A 22,743-nucleotide genomic window follows, 5' to 3' on the forward strand; every position below is an offset into this window, starting at 1 on the left:
CGTGGACCTTGTCCTGAATTAGTGAAATGGAAGTCCCAGTTCACTCTGGTTAAGTATTGGGAAACGCACCATGGGGCTCAGCCCTCACTGAGGCTGGTGGGAATCGGAGCGAGCAGAGCTGCATGTACACCCAGGAGTGGCTTTTGTGTGGAGCAGGGAATTTTTATGTCCTTCAGAACATCCAGTGCCGGGGCTATGGTGATTGGGGTAATTGAGGGTTGACATGCTAGCATCGCTCACCACTGTGTGCCCATGAGCACTGCTTAGCATGGATGGTATGCAGCACCTTGTTCAAAGGCATCTCTAATTTACAGTTTCTTGGCTTTCAGTGGGTACCATGTGTTGCTTTGGGTTCAGATTCCTGTATCTGTTTCTTCCTTTTTTTTCTCCCTCTTGTATCTTGAGAAACCCTAACCTTTTTTTTTTTTTTACTTTTTATTTTTCCCTTTTTAATTGTGTGAAATCAACTTGGAGTGAAAAGGCCACGAAGAAACTTCTTGACGCCGAGTGAGTCTACAGCAGTGTCTTTGTTCTCGGTGGAGCTAAAGACCACATTAATCAGAAACTTCGCTGACCTTGTCTTTACTACCTGAAGACTGAAAGACAAAAGCGACACAGTCTGGCCGCATTTAAAAATTCAATTAAAAAATGCCTGCTGCCGAGGGATAAACATTATCGTAGGCCCCAGTGGGGTTAGATGTAACTGTGATAAAGGCAATGCCTTTTTCTCCCTGTATTTTTATTTTTTCCCCCCAAAGAGAATAAAGCCTAGCTTCTGTTTCTCCTTCTGCTTATGACAACTGTGTATGTGACAGAGTGTGCTCACTGGTGTCACATAGCTGGTGTTGGGGCTTTTAAGTAAAGAGCAAGGTGAGAAATTCCTGAGAGGGAATGGGAAGCTGGAAGCGAAGAAGCGAAGCTACTGGAGTGGACCTGAAATCACTCTATGTTCCTGTATTTTCAGACTACGCTGGTCTAATAAAAATAAGCTGGTCTAATAAAAATACCACCTCTTCATATAGCCCTGGCAGAAGCAGATTGAACAAGGGGTGAGGAGACCCCACTTGGAGCCTCACTCACTGTCTGGAGATATAAGCAAGGTGAGGGGAGATGTAGCAGCACAACTCCTTCCCTAAGGATGAAACAGAGAGCCTTTCATTATGGCACCCTGCTGTGCCTTACTGATTTTTATTATTGACAGATTAAGCAAAACAGTGGATATCCGGTCACCTGAGAACACGAGCAGCCAAACGGAGGGGAGAAAATCAAGTGAAATCCCTTGTCGCTGACTGTGACAGGAGGAGAGGCAGGCATCTCTCCCCTTCCGCTGGCAGGTACCAGGCCACGCTGGCCAGCAAGGAAGGTGGCATCCTGGCTTTCGGTGCAACAAATTAAATAGGGTGTATCTTCTCTAGGTTGAACATTCAGTTAAATAAAGGGGCAAATTCCTTCCTTAGAACGTCCTCCGGCCCCGCCAGTTCCCCCTGGGCCTCTCCTTCCCTGGCTTGCCGGCAGTCTGCCTGTTGGACTTCTTTCCGTGCTGCACCTTTATCCACCCTCCCTCGCTGACTCTGCTCTCCCCTTCACCCCTCCTGGGCTCGCTCTCATCCTGCGGAGGCATGCCCGGGATGGCCTTGGGCTGGGGAGAGCTGCGGGAGTACCTGCGCTGCTGGGAGGATGGGGGGGGTGCTGGCGAGGAAGTCCTGTAGGCTCTTCCCGAGAACCGGGGGGGCACCGGGGAGCTGGTCCCACTGCGCCTCCCATCCGAGGAGCTGCGGGAGTTAGCACCGTGCGAGGCGTTTCTGCCTTTGCCGGCAGACCTGTCCCTCTCCGAAGGGGTGTCGGAGGCTGTGCTGGAGGTGCTGCTGCCTTTCGAGTTCAGGTGCAGATTCGAGAGGTTTCTCATCAGACCGTGTGAGAAGGGAGAGGAGTTTCGGGAGTGGCTGATGGACGTGAACTGGTAACTGACAGGACTGCGCATCCTCCTCACGGCAGCAGCGTAGGAGTCCTGGCTGCGAAGGTAGGGCAGGTAGTGGGTGATGGTGGTCGGGCTGTGGGGGTGGCCATGCTGGTGAGAAATGGCTTTCGCTATTTGGTGCATCCGCAGCGTCTGCATCCACTGGCTGTCAATGCCTGGCAGGGAAATGAAAACAGAGTAAGCTTTCTGTGAACCGACTGAAAACTGCTCTCTGGTTTACCCACGGTGTCAGGTTAGGTACCACGGTTTCTCTCGGAAGAACCTCAACATGTCTCAAACCACCCTTGCCCTCCCAGCCTCAGTTTCAGTATGTTCAATGTTATGGTTGAACATAATGGTAGACTTCTAATGTAGTAAAAGGAGCACAAAGGGTAATGGTTTTAAACTGAAAGAGGGTAGATTTAGATTAAACATTAGGAAGAACCACTGTGAGGGTGGTGAGACACTGGAATATGTTGTCTAGGGAAGCTATGGATGCCCCATCCCTGGAAGTGTTCAAGGCCAGGTTGGATGGGGATTTGAGCAACCTGGAAGGTGTCATGGAAGGTCTCATGGAAGGTCTCATGGAAGGTGTCCCTGCCCATGGCAGGGAGTTGGAACTAGATGATCTTTAATGTTCCTTCCAACACAAACTATTCCATGATTCTACAATTTAAAATAGCAAGTGTAGCAACTGATACAGATATTTCTGATGCCAGTGTAGATTACGGAGCTTAGACTAGACGTCACTGCACGGAACCATTCATTTGACTGTTCAGGTAGGTTCCCACTCTCAGGTGCCTCCGTGTTTTTAACCCAGGCTTTATACATTTCCTGTGATTTGTACATTTTATACATTTCCTGTGATGCTCCTGGCAGCCTCAGCAGATTTCGCTGCAGCTTTCATTGCAAAGGAGCCTGGAGATCACCACAACAAGCATGGAGTGGGCACCACAAGGTGCCAGCACCGCTGCAGCATCACCCTCCACCTGCGTCTCTCCCAGCAGTCACAGTCATGCTGTTTGTCACTGAGGACAGATACAGAGACAGTGAAGACCCTTAGTGCAAATCCCTGATGCTGCAGCCAGACTGACCTCCTCTCACTGCTTTCTCTTCAAACTGCTACACACCACACCAACCAGAGCCCCTTCAGTTGTTACTATTACTACAAACTCAGAAGTCAATCCACTTTGCATGCCCCAGATACTGAGTCTGAGCTGCAGCTACATCACTGTGGCTGGCTTCACACAGAAAATCAACTGGCTTCAGCCAGGATAGCTCAGACAGTGCTTAACTGTGAGCAACTCAGGGCATTACAGTTTCCTTACACCTATGGTCACAGCCCTGGGGTCATAACAAAAGTTGTAGCTCTCAGAGATCAGACTGAAGTGCTTTTGAAAGTTAGTCCTGTGGTTTGCATGAAAGCCTATAGCAAATATAATAGTTGTAAATTTTCCATTTGAACTTTGAAGACTGCCTGGTTTGTTACTTTATGGGCAGAGCAGAGACCAGGAATTCCTCTTATCCGAGGCCACAGCTCTGGCCAAAAAACATGGAGTGCTGCTTAAATGATTTTGCTCTAGAGAGATTGCTCCTGTTCAGATGTCAGGGATGGTCTCTTCCATTCCTCCTTTCCCCAGACTTTGCTTCAATCCCAAGAGATTTAAATAACTTCAACTTAATGTCAAATATGTCAAAAGGAAACTGTCTTTCCTGTGACAGCACCACAGCAGATACCTCCACCTGCACTGAGAGATGAACCTCCTTTCATGGAAAGAGAGATGGGAATTGCCTTCTCTGCTTCTCAACCTCTTTGAAAGTCACGGTTTCCAAAGAAACATGCATGCCGAAATGTATTTGCAAGACAGCACCTCCTCTGCCATTCCCCTTTGCCCTCCTACTAAGGCTGTGGATGTAAAACACAGACCTTATAAACCTGGAAGCAACAGGCTCAGGACTTGAGTTTGGGTCTTCTTTTGTTATTAACTCTCAGGTGGCCACCAGGGCTGACACTGTCACGAATGAAAGGCTCCCTTCAGTGCCTTTAGGCTGCTCAGTCCCTGCTCCTTATGGCCAGTCACGGTCACCAGCCATGGCCAAGCAGGGACCTCGCAGTGTGCCCTATGGGGTTGCCTCTTACCTCTCTTGGCTTGGGGGACATCTCTCTCATAAACTCTGAGCCACCAACTCTCTACACTGAACTAAATGCTCTACGCGGCAGCCCACAGAGGTAGTACCTTCACTGCTGGTTATTTTAGCCGCTTAGACAGGTATTACCCTCACCTTTGTGCTTGGATTTGGTGGTGTTTTAAACCTGGGGAAGGTGGTCTGGTAAAGAAGACAGGACAAGAAGTTTGCTAGAGCTGAGGCATAACTTTCACGCTGGCGGGTAACGCACCTGTATCTATTTACCTGGGTACCGACAATACATTAGTGCCTTTGTATAACTAACTCCTCCTTGTGCCAGTGCTCTCCCACTGCTCACCACAAAAAAATGAAAGCAGCTCAGCTTACTGTGGCAGACCCAACCTATGGAGGTATGAGACCACAATTTGGTATGGCTGTACAGCTCATCACCCCGAAACCAGGATAACCTCCATCAACAGAGGTAATCTGCAGAGAAGATTTATCTTTCAGGACATGCTCTAGGTCCCACCTGCATGACAAATCACAGTTTGCTGCAAGTGGATCCCAATTGCTTAAGAATAAGAGCACTCATTTTAGATGCGCTGAAAGCACTGGCTTCCAAAATCCTCAAAACAGCTGTGGGAAACTCCAATATTCCCAGCAGATAGAGAGTAGAGATTATCTTCTTTCCCAGCAGATGCCTTCCTGACATCCTGGTTGAGAAACACATCTTCACCCCAGGCCCTGCATACTTTCTATGGGCGCTACAATTCCATCCAAATCCTTTTGCTATGCCAATACACTTGCCTCCACAAAGCTGAGCATGCTCTTGTCTTGGTAAGGAGGGGTGGATTTGGAGGAGAAGGGCAGATTTGCTGGCTGATACCCCGATGCAGCATCCACAAGCAGACTTTAGAGAAAAGCAGGCCTGTCATCATAGAAAGGCTACCGTGGACATGTACACGTATGCCAACAGAGAGGGGAAGAAGCCTGGACCATAGGCAAAAACACCTCTCCCAGTGACCTTCTACTGGAGGGGATTGAAAGGTTGATCCAAACCCAACCCAAGGAAGGAGTTGAAAAAGTGTCAGGATTTAAGGCTGCTTACATTTGTCCATGTCAGCAATAAAGTTCATGTGTACTGACTTACTTGAGTCAGATCTGCACCGTGAATTCCCCTCCGAGTTGGGGAGTGAGGTATGTATCATAAGCTGTACAGTCACGACCTCATCCTGCGCTTTCCCCTTGCTCCAGCAGATAGATTGGATGTGCCTGGTGGATTTGGGAGCTCTAACGTCACTCTGCTCGGGAAGGACACAACATGCATGAGGACATAATGCACATAAGGACATAACCCACTAAACTATCCCATGAGGGAACTTCCACTAGTGCCTGGGCGGCAGCAGCATTTTCCATATAGAGTCTATTCTGCAAAACCACTTAGCCAGTTCTCAAGTATTTTTAGACTCTAGATAATTTTGGATGGTATTTTGTGATTATGCTAAAAATGTGGTAGTGAATAACTTTCAATTCATGTACCATGTGGAGGAAAGATCTGAAGGCCTTCCTCTACAAACACAAAAATATATTTTACTAGTTATATTAATGTGAGTGTCAAATGGGCAGTGCTTTCTGCCAAAAGAGGTAGGACTAAGCAGGTATTTTTGTAGGGTGACCCTCCATAAAACTTTACTGGAGTATCAAGCTCTTCAGTTTGTTGTTAAGGGCCTGTGAATCCCATAAGAAACTTTAGGCTGAAAGAAAACTACTGTTCTTCACTTCTGAGACAGGCAAGCAAGGTCCTGTCTCTCCATCACTGCTTGAACCCTTGCTCAGGACAGAGCTGGAATCTCAATTATTAGCCTTCTTGTGATACGCAGCATTGGCCTTTATAAACGCTTTTGTAAGTAACTGCAAACTCTTTTTAAAAAGGCTAATTTCTGTCACATAAAATGGTTTTCCAGGTTTATTTTTCTTACTTTACTCTTGACTTCTCATTTCTTTTCTTTTCCTGTTGTTTCTCTGCTCTCCTAATCAGCACTTCATCAGAAAGGTAAAAACCAGACTTTTCCAGTAATGCAAACAACACTGACCATTACACTTCAAGCAAAAGGGGTTTTCGTTCTTGAGAAAAAGAGCTGTCCCAGGCAGCAGTCTAAGGACACTGTCTCTGTAAACTTCATTCAGCTTTTGCTCTGAACTTTAGATTTTACAATTAATTACAGGCTGCCGAGACTTGATTATAGGCTATAACAAAGGCAGAGGATGCTATTTCCACACCTCCCATGTAGGTTTTATCTTGGGTAAACAATTTTTTAATTTGTTTCTTAGAGCTTACCTCATATGTAACAACACATTCTACAGACTGGTGCTCTTCTATCCCCACAATCCATTTCTCCATTACAAATGGTGGCTGAAAAAAACATGGTGGGAGTTTTACAAGGTGCTCTTCATCTCCTGACTTGTTTCTGAAACATCCCAAAGATATTTTCAACATTTGCCTTTTTTTCATCCATTTCCATACTGTTAACATCAATACTTTTCTTAAAATCTTACGAGACAAGCAATATATTTTGGAATTATTTACTTCCTTGTTTCCAAAAGCAAACTGAGAAGAGAATTCTGTAAATAACAGACAGTAGGTAAGACAGCATGGAATGTTTTCATGAGGGCATAAACCTTTTTCATTTTTGTGCATGTATAGGTTTTATTCTGCTAAACTTACAGAGGCCAGCAAGCACAAATATCTAGAGATTCTCAGAGATATTCCCTGACAGATATAAAAAGGTTAAAGTATGTGAAAAGTTAATGTTATTGCATCTCGTTATTAGTTTATTTAACTTTAATCCCTTTTTTTTTTTTTTAAGGAAAAATTTAAAATGTCCAAGATGAAAATTAAACAGGAAATAATAATAATCATAATAATATCACAAGTCCTGTTCCAAAAATCACTAACTATAAAAATAATATTAGCATGAATTAAATATGAGAATCCTTTTTTGACTCTCATACTCTCATACCACATTTTCCTTAAAATTCTGACTGTTGATAATCTGATTTTCAGTTTTTCTTTTAGGAAAAAATAAACAAAGGTTCCCCCAAAATTTAGCCAAAATACTCACAGTTAAAAGCATTCAGGAGTTTGGGGGTTTTTATCAGTGCACATTAGAGCAGCGTTCTAATTGGCAATCAAGCTGTATATTTTTCCATTTAGAAATTTATTTTGTGAGCTATTATCAAGTGGAGCATATTAATAAGAACAAACAATTAAAATAACAACAAACAGAATGCCCTCTGCATTAACACAGCCTCTGTTGCTTACGGTAAAAGCGGTCTAAGTGCTGGCTGGTAACTGTTTGCAGGCAGGTTCTGAAATAAGGTAAAATGCCCAGTGACACTGAATTGCAGATGTTCAGTGCTGTACTGTCTGCTGAGGGGTTTCAGTTTTTGCAGCCCATCGTTGCATGACAGAGGGAGTTTTAGATCGGTGTTAAAGTTCTAAAATCATGTTAAAAAAAAAAAAAAAAGAAAAAAGAAAGGGGGGGGGCACCCAAACCCAGACAAATCACATGAAGTTTCAAACTGGAACATTTAAATCAGTTTCTTCTCTTTGAAAGGAAAGTAATTTTTTGAACATTCTTTTCTTTAAAAGGGGTAATAAATTCAGAGGATATAACATGGAATTAAAAGAAGAAAATACAAATTAGTTCCTTCTCTTATTTTTCTATTGTTAACATTATTGTCAGCTTAAAAGAGAACCAAAATACCTAACTCCTATTATGATACAAATCTGTTTAAAATGTGCATTTTATTTAAAAGCTGTCAAGAGATTGAGCTTCCGCAAGCACAAAAGTCGACTGCTGTGGTATTTTAATGTCTTTGTTTGAGATCTGTGAATTTGTGAAAGCTTTAAGGCTGTAAATACCTTTGTCATCTTTAAAATCTCTACATCAGGTAGGTTAGTGTTGAATGTCACATCTTTTATGTAGGTTATTGCAATTTCATCCCCGTCCATCTCCATGTACATTTTCCATTTACAATCCTATGAATAATAAAAAAAGAATGCTGGATTGTTAGAATACAAATAAAAAAACCCCAGCAAAATGAAACAAAACCAAAAGCCAAAACAACCCAAAACCTAATCCTCAATATGGGGGGAAAAAAATAACCCAGTGAGAAAGATAAGGAACATGTACATATTTTAGGATATGCACATTTTCCTAAACGTGTTGACAGTAGAAAAAGTGTTGATAATAGAAAACCCTCAGGTTCTCTTGTTCACTTTTCTCTTAGCTCGCCCTGAGAGACAGTTGCCATGTTGACAGGTCTAGATGTCTTCAGAGATGTGGATCCCCTGAGGGACCACAACCAGGTGGCTTCACCCACCTGGATGGAGGTCTGCACACCCGCACGTTGGTGGGGGCACAGGGCAGCGGTGGGAACTGTCACGTGTGGTCACAGCCAGTGCCAGCAGCCAGACCCAAGGACATCTTCCCAGTGAACGCAGGAACAGACGACCAGAGGGTCGAGGAAACTCTTTAAGACAGCCACTCAAATAATAGGCAAGAGGATGAGCTGGTTATTACAGCTCAATTATTTCAGATACTGAGTGCCCAGCGACCACTGAGCCTCCTCAACTTCTGCTCACCTCCAGCTGCACTATTAATTATAAGCAAGCTCAGCTTAGAAAATAATCATAGTGACTCTAATAAACCAAAGCAATGAAAAGTATCCTTAAATCATCCCATGAGCTGAACATGGGACCAACATCCAACACTTCGCACAGGTGTGAGCCTGCAGAAGCTGATGGCTCTGGCAGCATCCTGCAGGACATCCCGTCTGGGACCGCAATTTGCGCTTGTTGCCAGGGAGCCTCCCAGTGGGGACTGGAGATGACCTATCCATGGTGCAAACCAGGCAACATTTACTGGTGTGCCCAGCAGGTGCTTTGGGGATTAGATACTGTCTGGTGCACTGAGCTCCTCCAAAAATCAGTACCCTGAGGGACAACAGGGCTGCAGTGAAGCACTGTATCCACCTCCATGCAGGCAGGAGGAGATGTGCCCTTCACAGAGACAGGAGCTCCTCTAGACATGCCAGGGGCTCAGGAGGGTCTGTGTCCACTGCGTACCGCTGGCTGGGCAGGTCAGGTCTCAGTGATTGTGGGAGGCAGTCTTCTCCCCAGCTCTGCTAGAAAATGCAACAACTTTCAATGGGGAGGGACACAGATGGCCGCCTAGGGTCAAGGGCTTGCGTAAGCATCTATTTGCACACACAAATGTACAGCAGCCTAAAAAGTATCCGTGCGCACATGCGATTATCTGGTAGTGTTTGCACGTGCATCTCTCATAAATGTAACGTAGGAGCTCAGCCCTCAGAAGTCTCAAAGCTTTCAATCAGGCATTGAATTGGCAATTCTAAGATAAAGAAAACTGGAGTATAATCACTTCCGAACCGCGACAACAAATTATGCTTATGAAAGCAGTTGGCCCTGTTTGTCCATGAGCAAAGTGGACGTATGAGTTGGTTTCTGTATTGCCCCAGTGCGAGTTTGAGTGGTGGGAACTCTGGTCCAGTGGTCAGAGCACCAGACCAAGACCTAGAGGCGTCGAGTTCAGTTTCCAGTTCCACCATCAACCTCCTGTGAAACCCAGTAAGGTGCTCAAGTTGCCCTGTGCCTCTGTTTCTTGTATCTGTTTGCAAGACCTTTTTCTGTGCTGCTTTTTCAGGTTGTGAGCTAACCCAGGGTTACGCCTGCCTCTTTGCAGGTGGGTGATCCACTGGCCCTGACATTGTCTGAGAACTGTTACTGAACAGCAACAGCGAAGTGAGTTGTCTTTGACTCCTCCTTGCCTCTCAAACTGTGCTCCTCTCCCTGCCCACACCTTCCTCATCGCCAGAATTTTGCAGGACTTCCTAAATTCATGCTACTTGGATTCCCCACTGCAGATCGAACCCAAGATTAGAGACAAGATGCTTGATGACATTTATAAGTTTTACAAAAATACCTGAGCCAAGGAAATAACAAAACATTGACTTAACATACTATCCTCCAGTTAATTCAGCACATATCCTGCCATGAGACCAGTGCCACGCACCCGAGAGCCTGAGCTGCACCTTGTGCCAGGACACCTGTGCCTTCACAACTCAGAATTTTGTGCTGTTCGCTCACATCTCCCTGCAGACCCGATCTGACAAACCTGAGCTCATTTTAATAAAGGACATAAGTCGAACGACCATCTCTAAAGAAAAGGCTGGCAAGCTGTGTAAACCCAGGGTCTGGCAGGCGGTGGGCACCTGCCAGCGCCCGGCCCCTCTCCGGATGTGCCGCGCACGCAGGAGCCCTCTCCGTGCGGTAACGAATCAGGCTGCCCCACGCAGCTGTGGATGCAGGAGCCCTGCACAAACACCGCCTTCCCCGGCTCCGAACTGCTGCTTCAGAGGCAGAAATGCACTCTCCCGTCCTGCAAATCCAGCCCCCAAACCTTCGGTACTCCTTGGAGTCCTCTCCAGCCACGCCACGCAGATACCAAAGGGCAAATTACCACACTAAGCATAACCTCTCTGCTCACTCTAAAATACATGTCAGGTTTTCATTTTGTATTATTGTAAAATCATCAGTGGAAAGGGGAAAGAGAAAAATAGGGAGACAAAAACCCCAGGGAAATAAAGAGAGGAGCGAGAGGGAAGGAGAGGCTGGGATAAAGAAAAGGTAGAAAAGACAGAAAGAGAGAAGGAAGAAAGGAAAAGGAAGAAGACAGCAGCTAGGTGACTTCTGAATCAAGTCACTTGGAAAATATCTATGATATTACTTATCTAAAATAAGGAGGTGGCTACTTCTCTTACAAACTTGGTAACCATTTTGTTAACCACATAGCAAGTACTGCGAGATTTGTGTGCTGTAGGAAGAGACATATTTCCCTGTTTTTCAGTCGAGTGCTAGGTTCTTATTTAGCAATGAATAGGAGAGAGATGCTCAGTCACTTTAGCAAAAATTTGGCTAGAATAACCAAGTATACAAATTTCAATTCTTTGATGAATTAGAGCCACAAGATTTCCTGCATTGAAACTACATTTAGTGGCAGATATATGTAGGAAAAATAATCTGGAAATGGCTCATTCAAAGTGCCTGGTTGATAAATATACTTACACAAGTCCTTCAAAGAGATTTCCCTGGACATCTTGTAATTCAAGAATTAAACTCTCTCTCAGTATTTACCTGCTCAATTTTGATTTAAATAATTTCAGGTTTTTGTATTAAAAAAAACAACCCTAGTTTCAGAACTGAGAAGCACAACCAGCAAAACTTCGTGTAAAAAACATTTTCGAATAGCCCTTTGACAACGCCAATAAATCAGCAGTCTCTGCAAATGATTGTAGAACAAAAAAAAGCGCAAATCACACAGGTATTTGGAACCACTTCTCCTCAGCTTCTGAACAGAAAATAAGAACACTTTAAAAATTAAACCTCCAGCTTACTGTGGTGACAATACTCCTTTAACCCCATATGCACTACGGTCTGCAACAAAAACCAAAAGGGAAATGAAAAAGACCAGGCACAGGCTTTAAACAACAAACACGTCTCCTGCAACAACAGCTTAAAACTCTCACTGGGGAGACACCTCACTTTTCCAGAAGGCCCAAATCCAGGATTTGTTTTAAAATCAGTGGTTGCAATAAACTTCTTTTTTTGTTTTTTTTTTTTTTTTTGTTTTTAGGACTGAAGAAAGAAAAGGCAACGGCATTGTAGCAGGCAACTGGCTATTAGGAGTAAAGTAAGATGTAATGCAAGATGAAACAAATATGAAAAAAATGTTGGTCATGCTGGTACTAAAAGTAGTAGCATGTTGATGATTTAGGTCCCCAGAAGCTCCTTTACATTCTTAGCTATTATCTATCTCAGCTGCTGAAACCTGCTGTTTTAAAGGCATTAGAGTTGAACATCTAGTGACAGCACTTAGGTTATTTATCATTATGTATCACCCTGCTACACTATATTTTATTATTCTGGATTTAAGGGAAGATAACACAATTACAGTTAATTTGCTTCTCTTCTTTATATATATAGTGTCATGACCCACCACAGCTTTGTCCCATGAGATATTTTTAACCAAAAAGAAATCCACAAGAAACTCTCCCTAAAAATTCCATTAATAACCTCTTGTAGCGTGTATAGGTTGCAGGGTCTGGAACTAAGAATGTTTTAATCTCTTCAGCAAAACAATGTCTCATAATGATGTACAGGACTATTGCTGCACTGATGAAGAATCATACATAATTCAGCACCTTTCACTTGGCACCACTGTGATATCCTCATTAGCAGTGGCTCACAGTGGCTGTCAGATGGTGTCCATGCGAATGCAGGCATTATATTGTCTTTGAGATGTGCAGCTGCTTCCATGACACTGCCAGTATATAAAAACATGACGCCAGTTTGTTTTATTTAGTGCTAAACCTTCCAGTTTGTAAAAACAAGGCTGACACAGAGCCTGACATGAGGCAGTGAAAATAATTAGCTCTCATTTTCTCAGCCTCCTATTTCCTTCTCCCCGCTGTGTTCTCTTTCCACTAAACCACCACATGTCAGTCGAAATGGGAGGCAATTAGTGGGCTCATTTCAGTCCCCACAACTGTGCTGAAAAGAAAGTATTTATGATGGCACAATGAACAGCTGAAAGATTAAATAACATTTGCCTTTTGAAAAGAAAATGACTTCTAGCTAAATGGGCAATTTTTGATTATTCTCAAACAAGCTTAGAGTAGTTGGTTTTTAAAATACAAGAAAGGAAAATGAGTCATTTTTAGGTGAAAGAATCAAATAAAACTTGACACAGTAATGCAAATAACTGATGTTTTATTGCAAAATATGTAAATGTGTTATACCCTTAACAATGGCTGGTGTCTCAGGTCAGGGCAGGCTGTTGCCAGCCAGACTCCAGCAAGAGAAGGTGGCTCCACCGCCGGTTTTATTTCAGCTGCGCAGGCAGAAAAAAACAGGAGCGGGGGGGAGGCCTTCCAAGAGAGATGGTCTTAAAACGTACAGAAACAAAGCAAGTGAAAGATATATTTATGTTATCAGTTGCCTGGGTGCCTCCTCCAAAAGCCAGAGCCCTTACACTCCTCCGTAAGGCAGCAGGCGCTGGCTGGCTGCAGCTTCGCCTGGATAAGCAGGAGGCCTCTCCAACACCTACACAGACCACCCGCTGGTACAAAAAATGTCTGTCCCCATCCCCTGACAGCACCTTTCTTTAACATCCAGTGCTGAGAAGCTCTGTGCTGCTATGGAGGGCAACATAATGGTAAATACTGGGTGCTGCTACGTGCTGGGGACCGGTGCCCTGAGAAGAACAAGCTGTAGCAGCCAAGACAGAGAGCTCTGCCGTAACAGTGGTCCTGAGCCTAGTGTTTACCTAAAGCTGCCCTTGCCACGTGATCAGAAGCAAATGGGGATTGCTCTGGTCGCAGGTATCGTCATCCACATGCATCCTGCTTGTGGCAGTGGTACTATAAAGGTGGAAGCATGAAAAACATGAGTCCCTTCCCTAAGGGCTGTGTGGGTGCCCCCCCATGCCACCTGAGCCAGCCCTGTCCTCAAGTGGCATTTCCCATGGACCACTTGTGGGAACAACATGCTGGAGCCCTGCAGGCACCTTGTCCCCACCAAGGGACATGGCTTATGGTGAGGGGACATGTGGAGGCTACAGCTCACACGCAGGGGGCTTGCATGATGTCAGCCATGCGAACAAGGATGGCAGGAGTTTGGGATGGCAGGGATGCTGGACATGTCCTGCACATGCTGAGGACAAGGGTTCCTCTTCCAGGCTTTTGTCTAGAGAGGACATACCAAGCCTACAGACCACTTGGAACTAGTCTGTGCTTCTGCAGACATATCTGTGACCAAGGCTGTACGTGTGAGAGACAACATGTGGAAGGCAGCAAGTTAATTCAGAGTGGCGAAGGTATAAAAATAAAGTTTAAGATTAAAATTCTAGAAAATCAAGTGAGCAAATTACTAGCTGAAAAGTCTATATGCCTCTTCGGGATTATGGAATTGTTGCTGATGTGAATCCCTGGCTCAGCACTGCCTACACAAGGATTTTAAAAGGTGTTGGTTTGAGTTTGACCTCAGTTACATATGGATGCTACAGCTAGAGCAATCCCAGTGAAGGTAATGGAGTTATACCAGCTCCACCTCATGTAAAAACAATAGATGATCCAGAAAAGCCTCTTCAAAAGAAAATACAAGGAGCTCAGATCACCTGCACTAAACTTCTAACACCCTACCAGTTCTTAATGGTGCTGGTTTTATTCAAATGTGGCTGTTTTATTTTACAGGTTAGGTTTTTGTGGGGTTTTTTTCCCCTTCACAAAGTATTCACCCATTTACTGATTACTTATTAGAATAGGAGCAAATCTATGAAAATGGCACACAAGCACAGCTACTCTCATTCTTGCATTAACTATTAGCCTTTAGTAGTAAAAGCATTGTGCTTTGAGATGTAATTAAAGAGAGAGGCTTTAGAAGATGAGGTTTTGAGATAAGGTTAAATAACCCCATGTTAGAAAGTCAAGGTACTGGCAAGTATCTTGCAAAGGAAGGGTCAGAAAAATCCAATTCCTCTGCCAGCTTTACTTACTGGGTTGACATACCTACAGAGCATGGGGAATATGTACAACTGAAAAACTATAAAACTGGAATCTTCAGTTTTAGACCTCGGCCCTTGCTTTACTTTTTGCCACATTCATAATGTGAGGAGTACCTTACACAGCAAACTAAACTGTTACATCGTGTTTGTCTGAACTATGCATTATTTTTAAGAAAGTAAAGAAAGGGTTTATGAGCACTGATGTAGTAGAAGGGTGGAGAGGAAAAAGCAGCAGAAATGGTCTCAAAGCACTTGTGAACTGCATTCCAGTTACGACAACAACTATTTCAGTACTGTTTTGTCTAGTGCTGCCACCATTTTGCCAGCCCATGTTTTTCCACATGCAGAGTTGGTCACGTCTCTCTAAAGTAGGCTTAACATTATAGTCACTTTTGCACTACACATTCAAATAATAGAATTAAAATATATCCCGGTTTGCATATTCAAGGCTAGAAAATAGTTCACACAGTTAGCAGGTGGTTTTGAAGAGGCTCTGCTCCTTACCTTGTCAAATGGAGGGAGAGTTAACTGGGGGAAAATAAGGCAAAATGGTGAGCCAACTTCAAGGCTTTGTGTTCAGATATAGGTCAGATTGTGCCACACGCGGTAAAAATTGAAAACATTCAAAGGCATGGTGAAATCTGCCCTTTTGAGGACCAAAACTAAAGAATGCATCAACAGGAGACAAAAAGACTGTGAACCATCCTTCTTAAGAGGTTGGGTGATTCATCAGTGTGGAGCCGACACAGCTCAGACACCTTTCCCTGATTGGGAAATTTTAATGAGCCACCTAGGATGAGAAAGCCATTGAAAATTCCCTCTGCAGTTCTGCGAATCAGCTCAAGCCACAATTGCCAGGGTTTGTTTTTTTACCCTCTTTGGTATATGGGAGTTAATTGGTGTCCCCCCCCCCCCTTTTTTTTTTTCAATTTGTGGAAGAAATTCATATACAATGTCTAAATCTTATCACCTTTCAGCTCAGTGGGAATTGTGTACAGAAAGGTCATTAAAAGGAAGTGAATGGAAGTAACCACATAACTCGAACTACAAGAGTTGGAAAGAAACCTCTAAAAACCAGGTTAGCTTTGCAGCGCTCACTCCTGATGCATTCGGAGAGCACAAAGGTCAACTGAGCTTTCATCACCTCCAAAGATGCAGCAAAAAGGGAATGCAACAGTAATGAAATGTCTGCATCTGTCACCTGGTGGAAACCAACATAATCCCACTAGAAGATGCAGTTTAAATTAGATAACAAATCTGAGGCTGGTAAAGGTGCGTACTAGGAAGTCCAGGTTTCATTCAGTGTGCAGACAAGGCTGAACATTCAAATGCCATCCTGAAGTATATTCATCAGGATCCTTGCTAAAAGGCACCACCATTCCAAAGGCCCTTATGTTTCTGCCTGCCTATAGGGAGGGTGCACTGCCTGTACTGGCAGGGCTGGATGCAGTGCCAGGGAGACAACATCTGTGCCCTGAGGTACCATCTTCACACCTGAGACCATGCTGTGCTCTGACCAGCCAAACGCATCTGAAGTAACCTGCACCCTCAAATGGTTCCTGGGTCCTGGACCAGCTCATCCAGCCCTTTTATGCCCTGTGGCACCACGGTATGTCACACTGCACGCTGAGGCTGCACCCACACCAGAACTTTAGTTTGGATCAGGAGCTGTGCTTTTGTCCAGGTATCCGTCCTGTCCCATGCTCTGGCAGAGCCCCTCTGAGTACATGGACAGGCTTGCTTCCAGGTGCGCCTACTCCACAAGATGCACTACAATAACTAAGGGGAGCTGAGCCCAGGAGACCAGCACAGAGCCAGCCTGGGGTGAAACCTCCCTGCACAACCAGTTCCTCTGCACAGAGCACTTTTGCTGTGCTGCACCAGCTCCCAGCTGAGCCTAATAGCCTCCCTTGATGTACAGAGGTCTAGCAGTCTACATATCACCTGGGGAACACATGTTCTCAACTAGTAACCCAGATTTGCACTTATTGCCTCTTTTTCCTCATGGCTAAAACAGGAGAAATGCTTCTTAGCTAGGCAGCCAGTTATAGGGGCTGATTAGGGTAAAGTTCCTTTGAGAAATTTATTTTTAAACTGATGTAGGCCAGCTTTTTAGCTATAAAGATGGTGGAAGGTATGATCCCAAGTGCTTCTGCTGACCCAGTTTTTCAGAACAGGCACCACTCTTTTACGAAAACGGGACAGTAAGAGAAGTTTGAACCCTTCAATCCTGGTTTACCCAGTATCTCCATTTTGGAACAAATCTGGATGGCAGCAGTAGTTGGCTTAAAGCAGCCTCTAGGGGAGCTAGAAGATTGTATCCAGGGATTCTCAAAAAAGCAAGCTAGCCAAATTTTCTGTTACATGTACCACACTGGTCTTTGTTAGTATTACATTTAATGCAAATTACCTTGCTCATGTTGGCCCTACCACCCTGCCTGAAAGCTCAGTCAATCTACTCCTTCCAGTCCACTTTTTAAAACTGGCTTAGCTGCAATGTCTTTCAAGGCAGGTATGAGTTAATAATAAGCAGATCTCGCACAGAAGCTTCCAGACCAGACAAACTCAGGTGACAAACTGCGCATTCCCTGGAACGGCATCAGGAACACAGGTCCTGCGGTGGGGCGGATGCCAGGGAAGGCATGCCTGGAATGCACCACAGCTGCGGAGAGAATGGCTTCCTTAGGAAGGGACCTGACAGCACTCAGAGCAGTGAGGACCAAATAGGAGGTCATGGGGAAGGTAGAACCAATACAAAGCACTCTCAGTTGGCATGTCAGAAGCCTGCAAAGGTTATGTTGGCACGGCTGAACTTGCCCCGTCCTCTCCTAACAATCCAGCTTCTTCCCCATGGACTTTGTCACACCATCTCATTTGCAAATTTTTCCATCCCATCTAAAATACCCACTTGTCCTCAAACTTAGTAGGTGTTAGTGCTACCTGAATTTCTCTCCAACATTTGGAGGTCTCTTCACTCCTTCTCTTGCTCTTTCCTGGAGGAGGCTGCCTACCTCCCTGCACTACAGCTCACAACCCATATTGGAAGTGGAAGGGAGATATGAGCTATTTCATGGACTTTTAGTTCCTTGAAGAGTTGCACACAGGGGAGAAAGAGGCACACCTACAAAAAAGCAGCTGTACAGCATCATCAGCTACATGCATTCAAGAACATTGAGACAGACTAAGAAATTCACACAGTGATAAAGATTTTCATAGCAAAAAAAAGTGCTTAGGATAAAAGAAACAAATGAAAAAGGGAAATCTCCAGACAAAAAGCAAAAAGCTTTTTCAAATTGATGAAATGATTTCAGTACGAGTCCAAGTTCCTACTAAGTACAAACCTAAATGCTTTCTCTGCAAGCACCACTAAGTACAGAAATCAAGAGACTTCTGCAAACAATATGCCCTGAAAGCAAAGCAGCCAGATAAGACAAGATGAAAGTCAGCCACCCACAAGTTTAGGGTGGACACACAATGCAGATTTGTCAAATACCAAAGGAAACAAATCCTGCTGTCACAACCCCCTGACTCTAACTCAGAAATGCTTTGCGCACCATTTCCACATAGATGATTAATTCTAAAACCCTTGAACTCGGAGTCCACGGCAGGCTGGATAAAGAAAACAAAAAGCATGGGACAAACCTCACTCTCGAGAAAAGACAACGTGGTGGAAATGCTTTGCTGGAACATCTGGAGTCGTCAACGCTCCCATTACACAGGGCGTAACGAGAGATCCTTGAACCGGCTCCGCTTGGAGCTGCGGCTTGATTAGGATGTGACATGCTGGTAATTGCCTTTTACCAGCCGCTGCACAGTAGTTTTGCCATCTGCAATGTGCTGCACCTACCCCTCCCTCCTTCCCCAGAACCATGAGTGAACACAGTCACCACCAGGCCCAGTCCCGTCCTCCCCAGCCAGCAGCCACGCATACCATGTGTTTTCCAAACTCCTCTTGGTTGCATGAAAAGATAGCACCTTTCTGCCGAGACAGAAGTCTGCCTGCTAACATCAGGTGCGTGCCACTGCTGAAGTGTGAATGGGGTTTTTTTTGCATAAATGTATTGTTATTTCACACCCGTTGGGATAAAAGGAAAAAAGTGAAAGCCCAAATTATAAAAATTACAGTTAAAACTGTTCATGAGGAAACAAAAGCTTTCTGTGCCACTCTTTTCTTCCTCACCTGCTCTGGGGTGCGGTTCTCCATCAATGATGTAGCCCCATTTTCCACCTTGACATTTTGTAAGTACTTTCCAAAACAAGATTCTCACAGCAAGTTATCTGGACACACTTTTTGTGTCCAGAAGATACTAGACCCTCTGGGTAGTGATTGTTAACCAAACCAACCGATCCAGCACTCCCAGCTTACCTTTGGACCACTTCCAGGCTTCAAGTGATAACCGAAAACGAGCTCAAGATTCACTACTTTCTCTATGTTTTCTTCAGTTCCACCTGCAGAATCCTGCCAAAAAGAGGCAAGGTGAGACTTCACATCTACCACAACCCCTTGGGAGACAGAAGAAAAGCCACTGGTGGCAGAAAAAGGATTTGCCTTTCAGATGCTGCAAGCCTGGCAGGCAGCAGGAAGGAGCCATCACTCTGCCCCGATCGCACTGCTCCGAGAGGGACCGGGGCTTCTGCATGGGTTTACAGCACGCAGTGGAAGGCACCTGGGAGATGCTGCATGATTTCTGCTCTTGGCTGAGCTGCTCCAGTGTGGCACAGTGCTGCTGTGAATGTCATGGCAGCCACTGCCACTGGAATGGCAGCCAGCACGGCAGCAAAGCTCTGACTTTCATTTACCCCTTTGGGGAACAGAGTTTCACTGTATGTAAATTCACTTTAAGTGGATTTCACTCTATAGCTGTGCAATAATTTATGATTCAAAAAGCTACTTCAGGGTCTAGAATTGCTTGATTAGCTCACCAGATTAAATCAGGCAAGTACCTGCTCTGGCAACCCCAAGGTTCACAAACACTCTCTCCCTTTTGCATGGCTCTTGTTACTGATACCAGAAAACCAACAGGTTAACACAAGGGTGACCAGACATTATAAATCATCCTTCTCTCCTGTAACATTAGCAAACTGAGGAATAACGTGCTCATTCTGGGCCAGGGGTCTGATGTTCTTCGGTGGTGAGCAGTTGGTGGCACCCGTCAGAGGAATGGCTCTTAAGAGTAATTTCTGATTAATAATAGCAAAGGAAATGCAACCAGTAGTCTTTTAATTTAATATTACCAGTTCCATTACAAAATCTTAGAGCCTCCTTGAAAACAACTTTTATTATCGTATTACTTGTTCTGATGTGACCCATCACTGCTGTTAACCCTCCACATTTATCACAACCCTCTGCAGGAACTGCTGCTTCACCCTCCCATGAATGGTAGGGAAGTTGAGACACGAGAACAGTAAAATATTCACACCAACCAAGAAGCATTTCTTATATAAACAATGAGACTTGCCTTAATTAATGGTGGAAAATGAAACAGATTTAGGTAGTCATGGGTTAACTTCTCAATGGCAGTCTAGGGAAAAAAGAAAACAAAATCAGATGAGAGTTATTCAGTACCTCATACTGCAAATACCAGCATGAAAACCAGCGCAACTCTGCATGCACTGTGTTTTCCATTGTGGATACATTAGGGCATGTGAGAAGAGTTTAAAATACAGCAGTGTTCTGGAAACTGTCGTGGTAGATTGGCCCCATTTCGCATTCAGAATCAGATCCGCTTAATCAGAGAAAGAGATGTTTGGGGGGTTGTTTTGGTTGCTTTTATTTACGCTCAATCAACCCAGAAAGCTGAAATCTTTCATTTTGGGCATTATTGACTTTATTAAGTTTCAATAATTTTCCCTGTAGGAAATGTAAATTAAATATATCAGTAATGGTGTGTGGCATGGAAAATATGGCTGATGAGAAAAAGGGGAATAAATCTGTGTGACTTATGAAGCTAAATTTGCAGGACTAGCAATTAGGATACAAGTATCTCTTACTAGTAAATTGTGGTAGAAAATCATTGAGACCCAACAGAATTACAGATGCTGCTTTTAGAGAAATCCTTTTCCAAAGCTGACAGTCAGGAAACTGAACTCTCTCCTGTGGCTACACTATTCATACTATTACTGCTGTTGTGATTCCATTTTTCAGACCATGATTTTCTTAACTCATTACAAACATTAGATATTTAAACACTGTGAAACAAAGCTTTAAGAGCAAATCAACCTGGCTGTCAACCAGCCTTAAAGTTGTCTAATGGTGCTTTGTTAGTCAAAATATGTTTTAAGCTACAAATAAGTTGTAAAGTTGAGAAGTCCAGAGATTTCAGTTCAAATAACTGCTCTCAAATCTGCTCCTCCCTCAGCTAGAGGAGCCTTGGGGGAGAACTCTCTCTGAAGATACCCAAAGCTTTCTGCCAGCAGAATAGCTCTCCTAGGCAAATCTTCAGCAGTACTGATGGTCCAGCACACAAGATAACCAAGAACTGCAGAGGAGTATGAAGACCACACCACATTTTCATACCCCATAAAACGCTCAGGTTGCTTTGGATTCTAGATCCACACGAACCTGTAACTGCTTTTGTTATACCACATATGTTCTCTATTTAGACTTCTAACTTTATTTGTTGTTGATACTACCGAAAGCCCATAGACTCCTTTCTTAATATTCACATTATAACCTACTGCAACATTCAACATATGCTGTTAAATACCTTTAAATGGATGATGTGTCCTCTGGAAACAATTCCCATGTCCTTTAAATCCTCCTCTTCTAGAAGAAGCAATCGTTTCCCAGTGATATGATGTTCCTTAAACAAGCTAGCATATACACTCATTTCACCAGAAGCATCTCCTTAAGATAAGAGAGGTTATTCAGAAATCCATAGGGTGCTTTACTGGAGGGAGAAAAAGATAAGCAAATGTACATATATTCATACATGTGAATATGAAGGTACTTTTACCTTTCCTTGTAAGTTGTTGCATCCAGAAAAACTGCAAAAAAGAGGAATCAGTCTTGAAGTTCACATTATTGAGATTGTGTATTACAGTCATTTGGAGTTCACAAGTAATCACTCTTTTTTAAAATAAAATTTTAAAATACTTCTACCTTTGGGTTAAAAGACTCAAGATCCACCAATTCAAGTAATTACTTTTATTTAGCTTTTAAAAACTGCTTCTATTTTGCAGCCACCTTCCTCAGCTTATCATTATGAAGAACAACAGAAATGACTGAAACAGAAGCTTAGTGATCTGTCACATGCCAAAGGGGCTGAAGTTAAGGAGCCAGGGCTATTATGGCTTTTGCACTGCCTTTCCACACAGTCCTTCAGTAAATGGGAGCTAAACAACCCTGTGATGCACAACACACAAGGAGAGTGCTAGATGGGACATTAAAATCACTGTGATGCATCACTATGCTGGAGATAAGTCACTCATGTTTCTTGTTTAGTCTTTTAACTGAATAAAAAGGTAAAAAAGACTTAATGCCATTATTTTGTATGAAATAGAGATTCCACACACCTTAAAAACCCCTTAACTTTCAGTTAATTGCCATCCTGGTGGCACACAGTGGGATAAAACTTCAAGCCCATTTTGTCTTGTCTAGGACAGGTCTTGCTTATATAGGTCTTGAGGCACTTCTACATTCCTTAAATGACCACTCAGGAATGCCCTCCTGGCTACTGACAGCTCCCAGCTCCCATTAATTCTGGACACTGCAGAATGTGGCTTTTTAATGGAGGTAGTTTGAGTTCTTAATTTACTCCTGGCCATTTTAAAGCCTTTCTGCGACACAAGTCCACCGAACAAATAGCAATAAACTCTCACATAGATGTTCTGATCCAGCCTTCCCTCCCTTCATACCCACTGTAATTTGTTAGAAAGCTCCAGCAGCGCAACGCTGGCCACATTAACACAAAATACTCACCACATCTTCTTCGGTCCATGCACAAATATCAAAGGAGGGCAGCAACTGTGTAAGAGATACGAATTGAAAAGAAAACCATCTGACCATTTTTC

At 43.8% G+C, this 22,743-nt stretch overlaps 1 protein-coding gene across 4 annotated transcripts in view; it reads right to left on the reverse strand.

Moving 5' to 3' along the window:
- Window positions 1–1,153: 1,153 nt before the first annotated feature.
- Window positions 1,154–22,743, reverse strand: part of MAP3K20 (mitogen-activated protein kinase kinase kinase 20) — a 91,328-nt gene continuing 69,738 nt past the window's right edge. For 3 of the 4 annotated variants that reach the window (XM_030485772.1, XM_030485773.1, XM_030485774.1), the window contains exons 12-20: window positions 22,652–22,696; window positions 21,687–21,717; window positions 21,438–21,577; window positions 20,190–20,252; window positions 19,097–19,189; window positions 8,010–8,126; window positions 6,423–6,497; window positions 5,235–5,385; window positions 1,154–2,133 (exon numbers count right to left, since the gene is read on the reverse strand). In XM_030485772.1, coding sequence (XP_030341632.1) covers window positions 1,454–2,133; window positions 5,235–5,385; window positions 6,423–6,497; window positions 8,010–8,126; window positions 19,097–19,189; window positions 20,190–20,252; window positions 21,438–21,577; window positions 21,687–21,717; window positions 22,652–22,696 — 1,395 coding nt within the window. In that variant the 3' untranslated portion in view covers window positions 1,154–1,453. Of the gene's footprint in view, window positions 2,134–5,234; window positions 5,386–6,422; window positions 6,498–6,519; window positions 6,553–8,009; window positions 8,127–19,096; window positions 19,190–20,189; window positions 20,253–21,437; window positions 21,578–21,686; window positions 21,718–22,651; window positions 22,697–22,743 lie in introns of those variants that run through there. The other variant, XM_030485775.1, reaches the window with a different exon arrangement.

This window comes from Strigops habroptila, chromosome 5 (genome assembly GCF_004027225.2).
Source record: "Strigops habroptila isolate Jane chromosome 5, bStrHab1.2.pri, whole genome shotgun sequence".
In the NCBI taxonomy this organism is placed as follows: Eukaryota; Metazoa; Chordata; class Aves; order Psittaciformes; family Psittacidae; genus Strigops; species Strigops habroptila.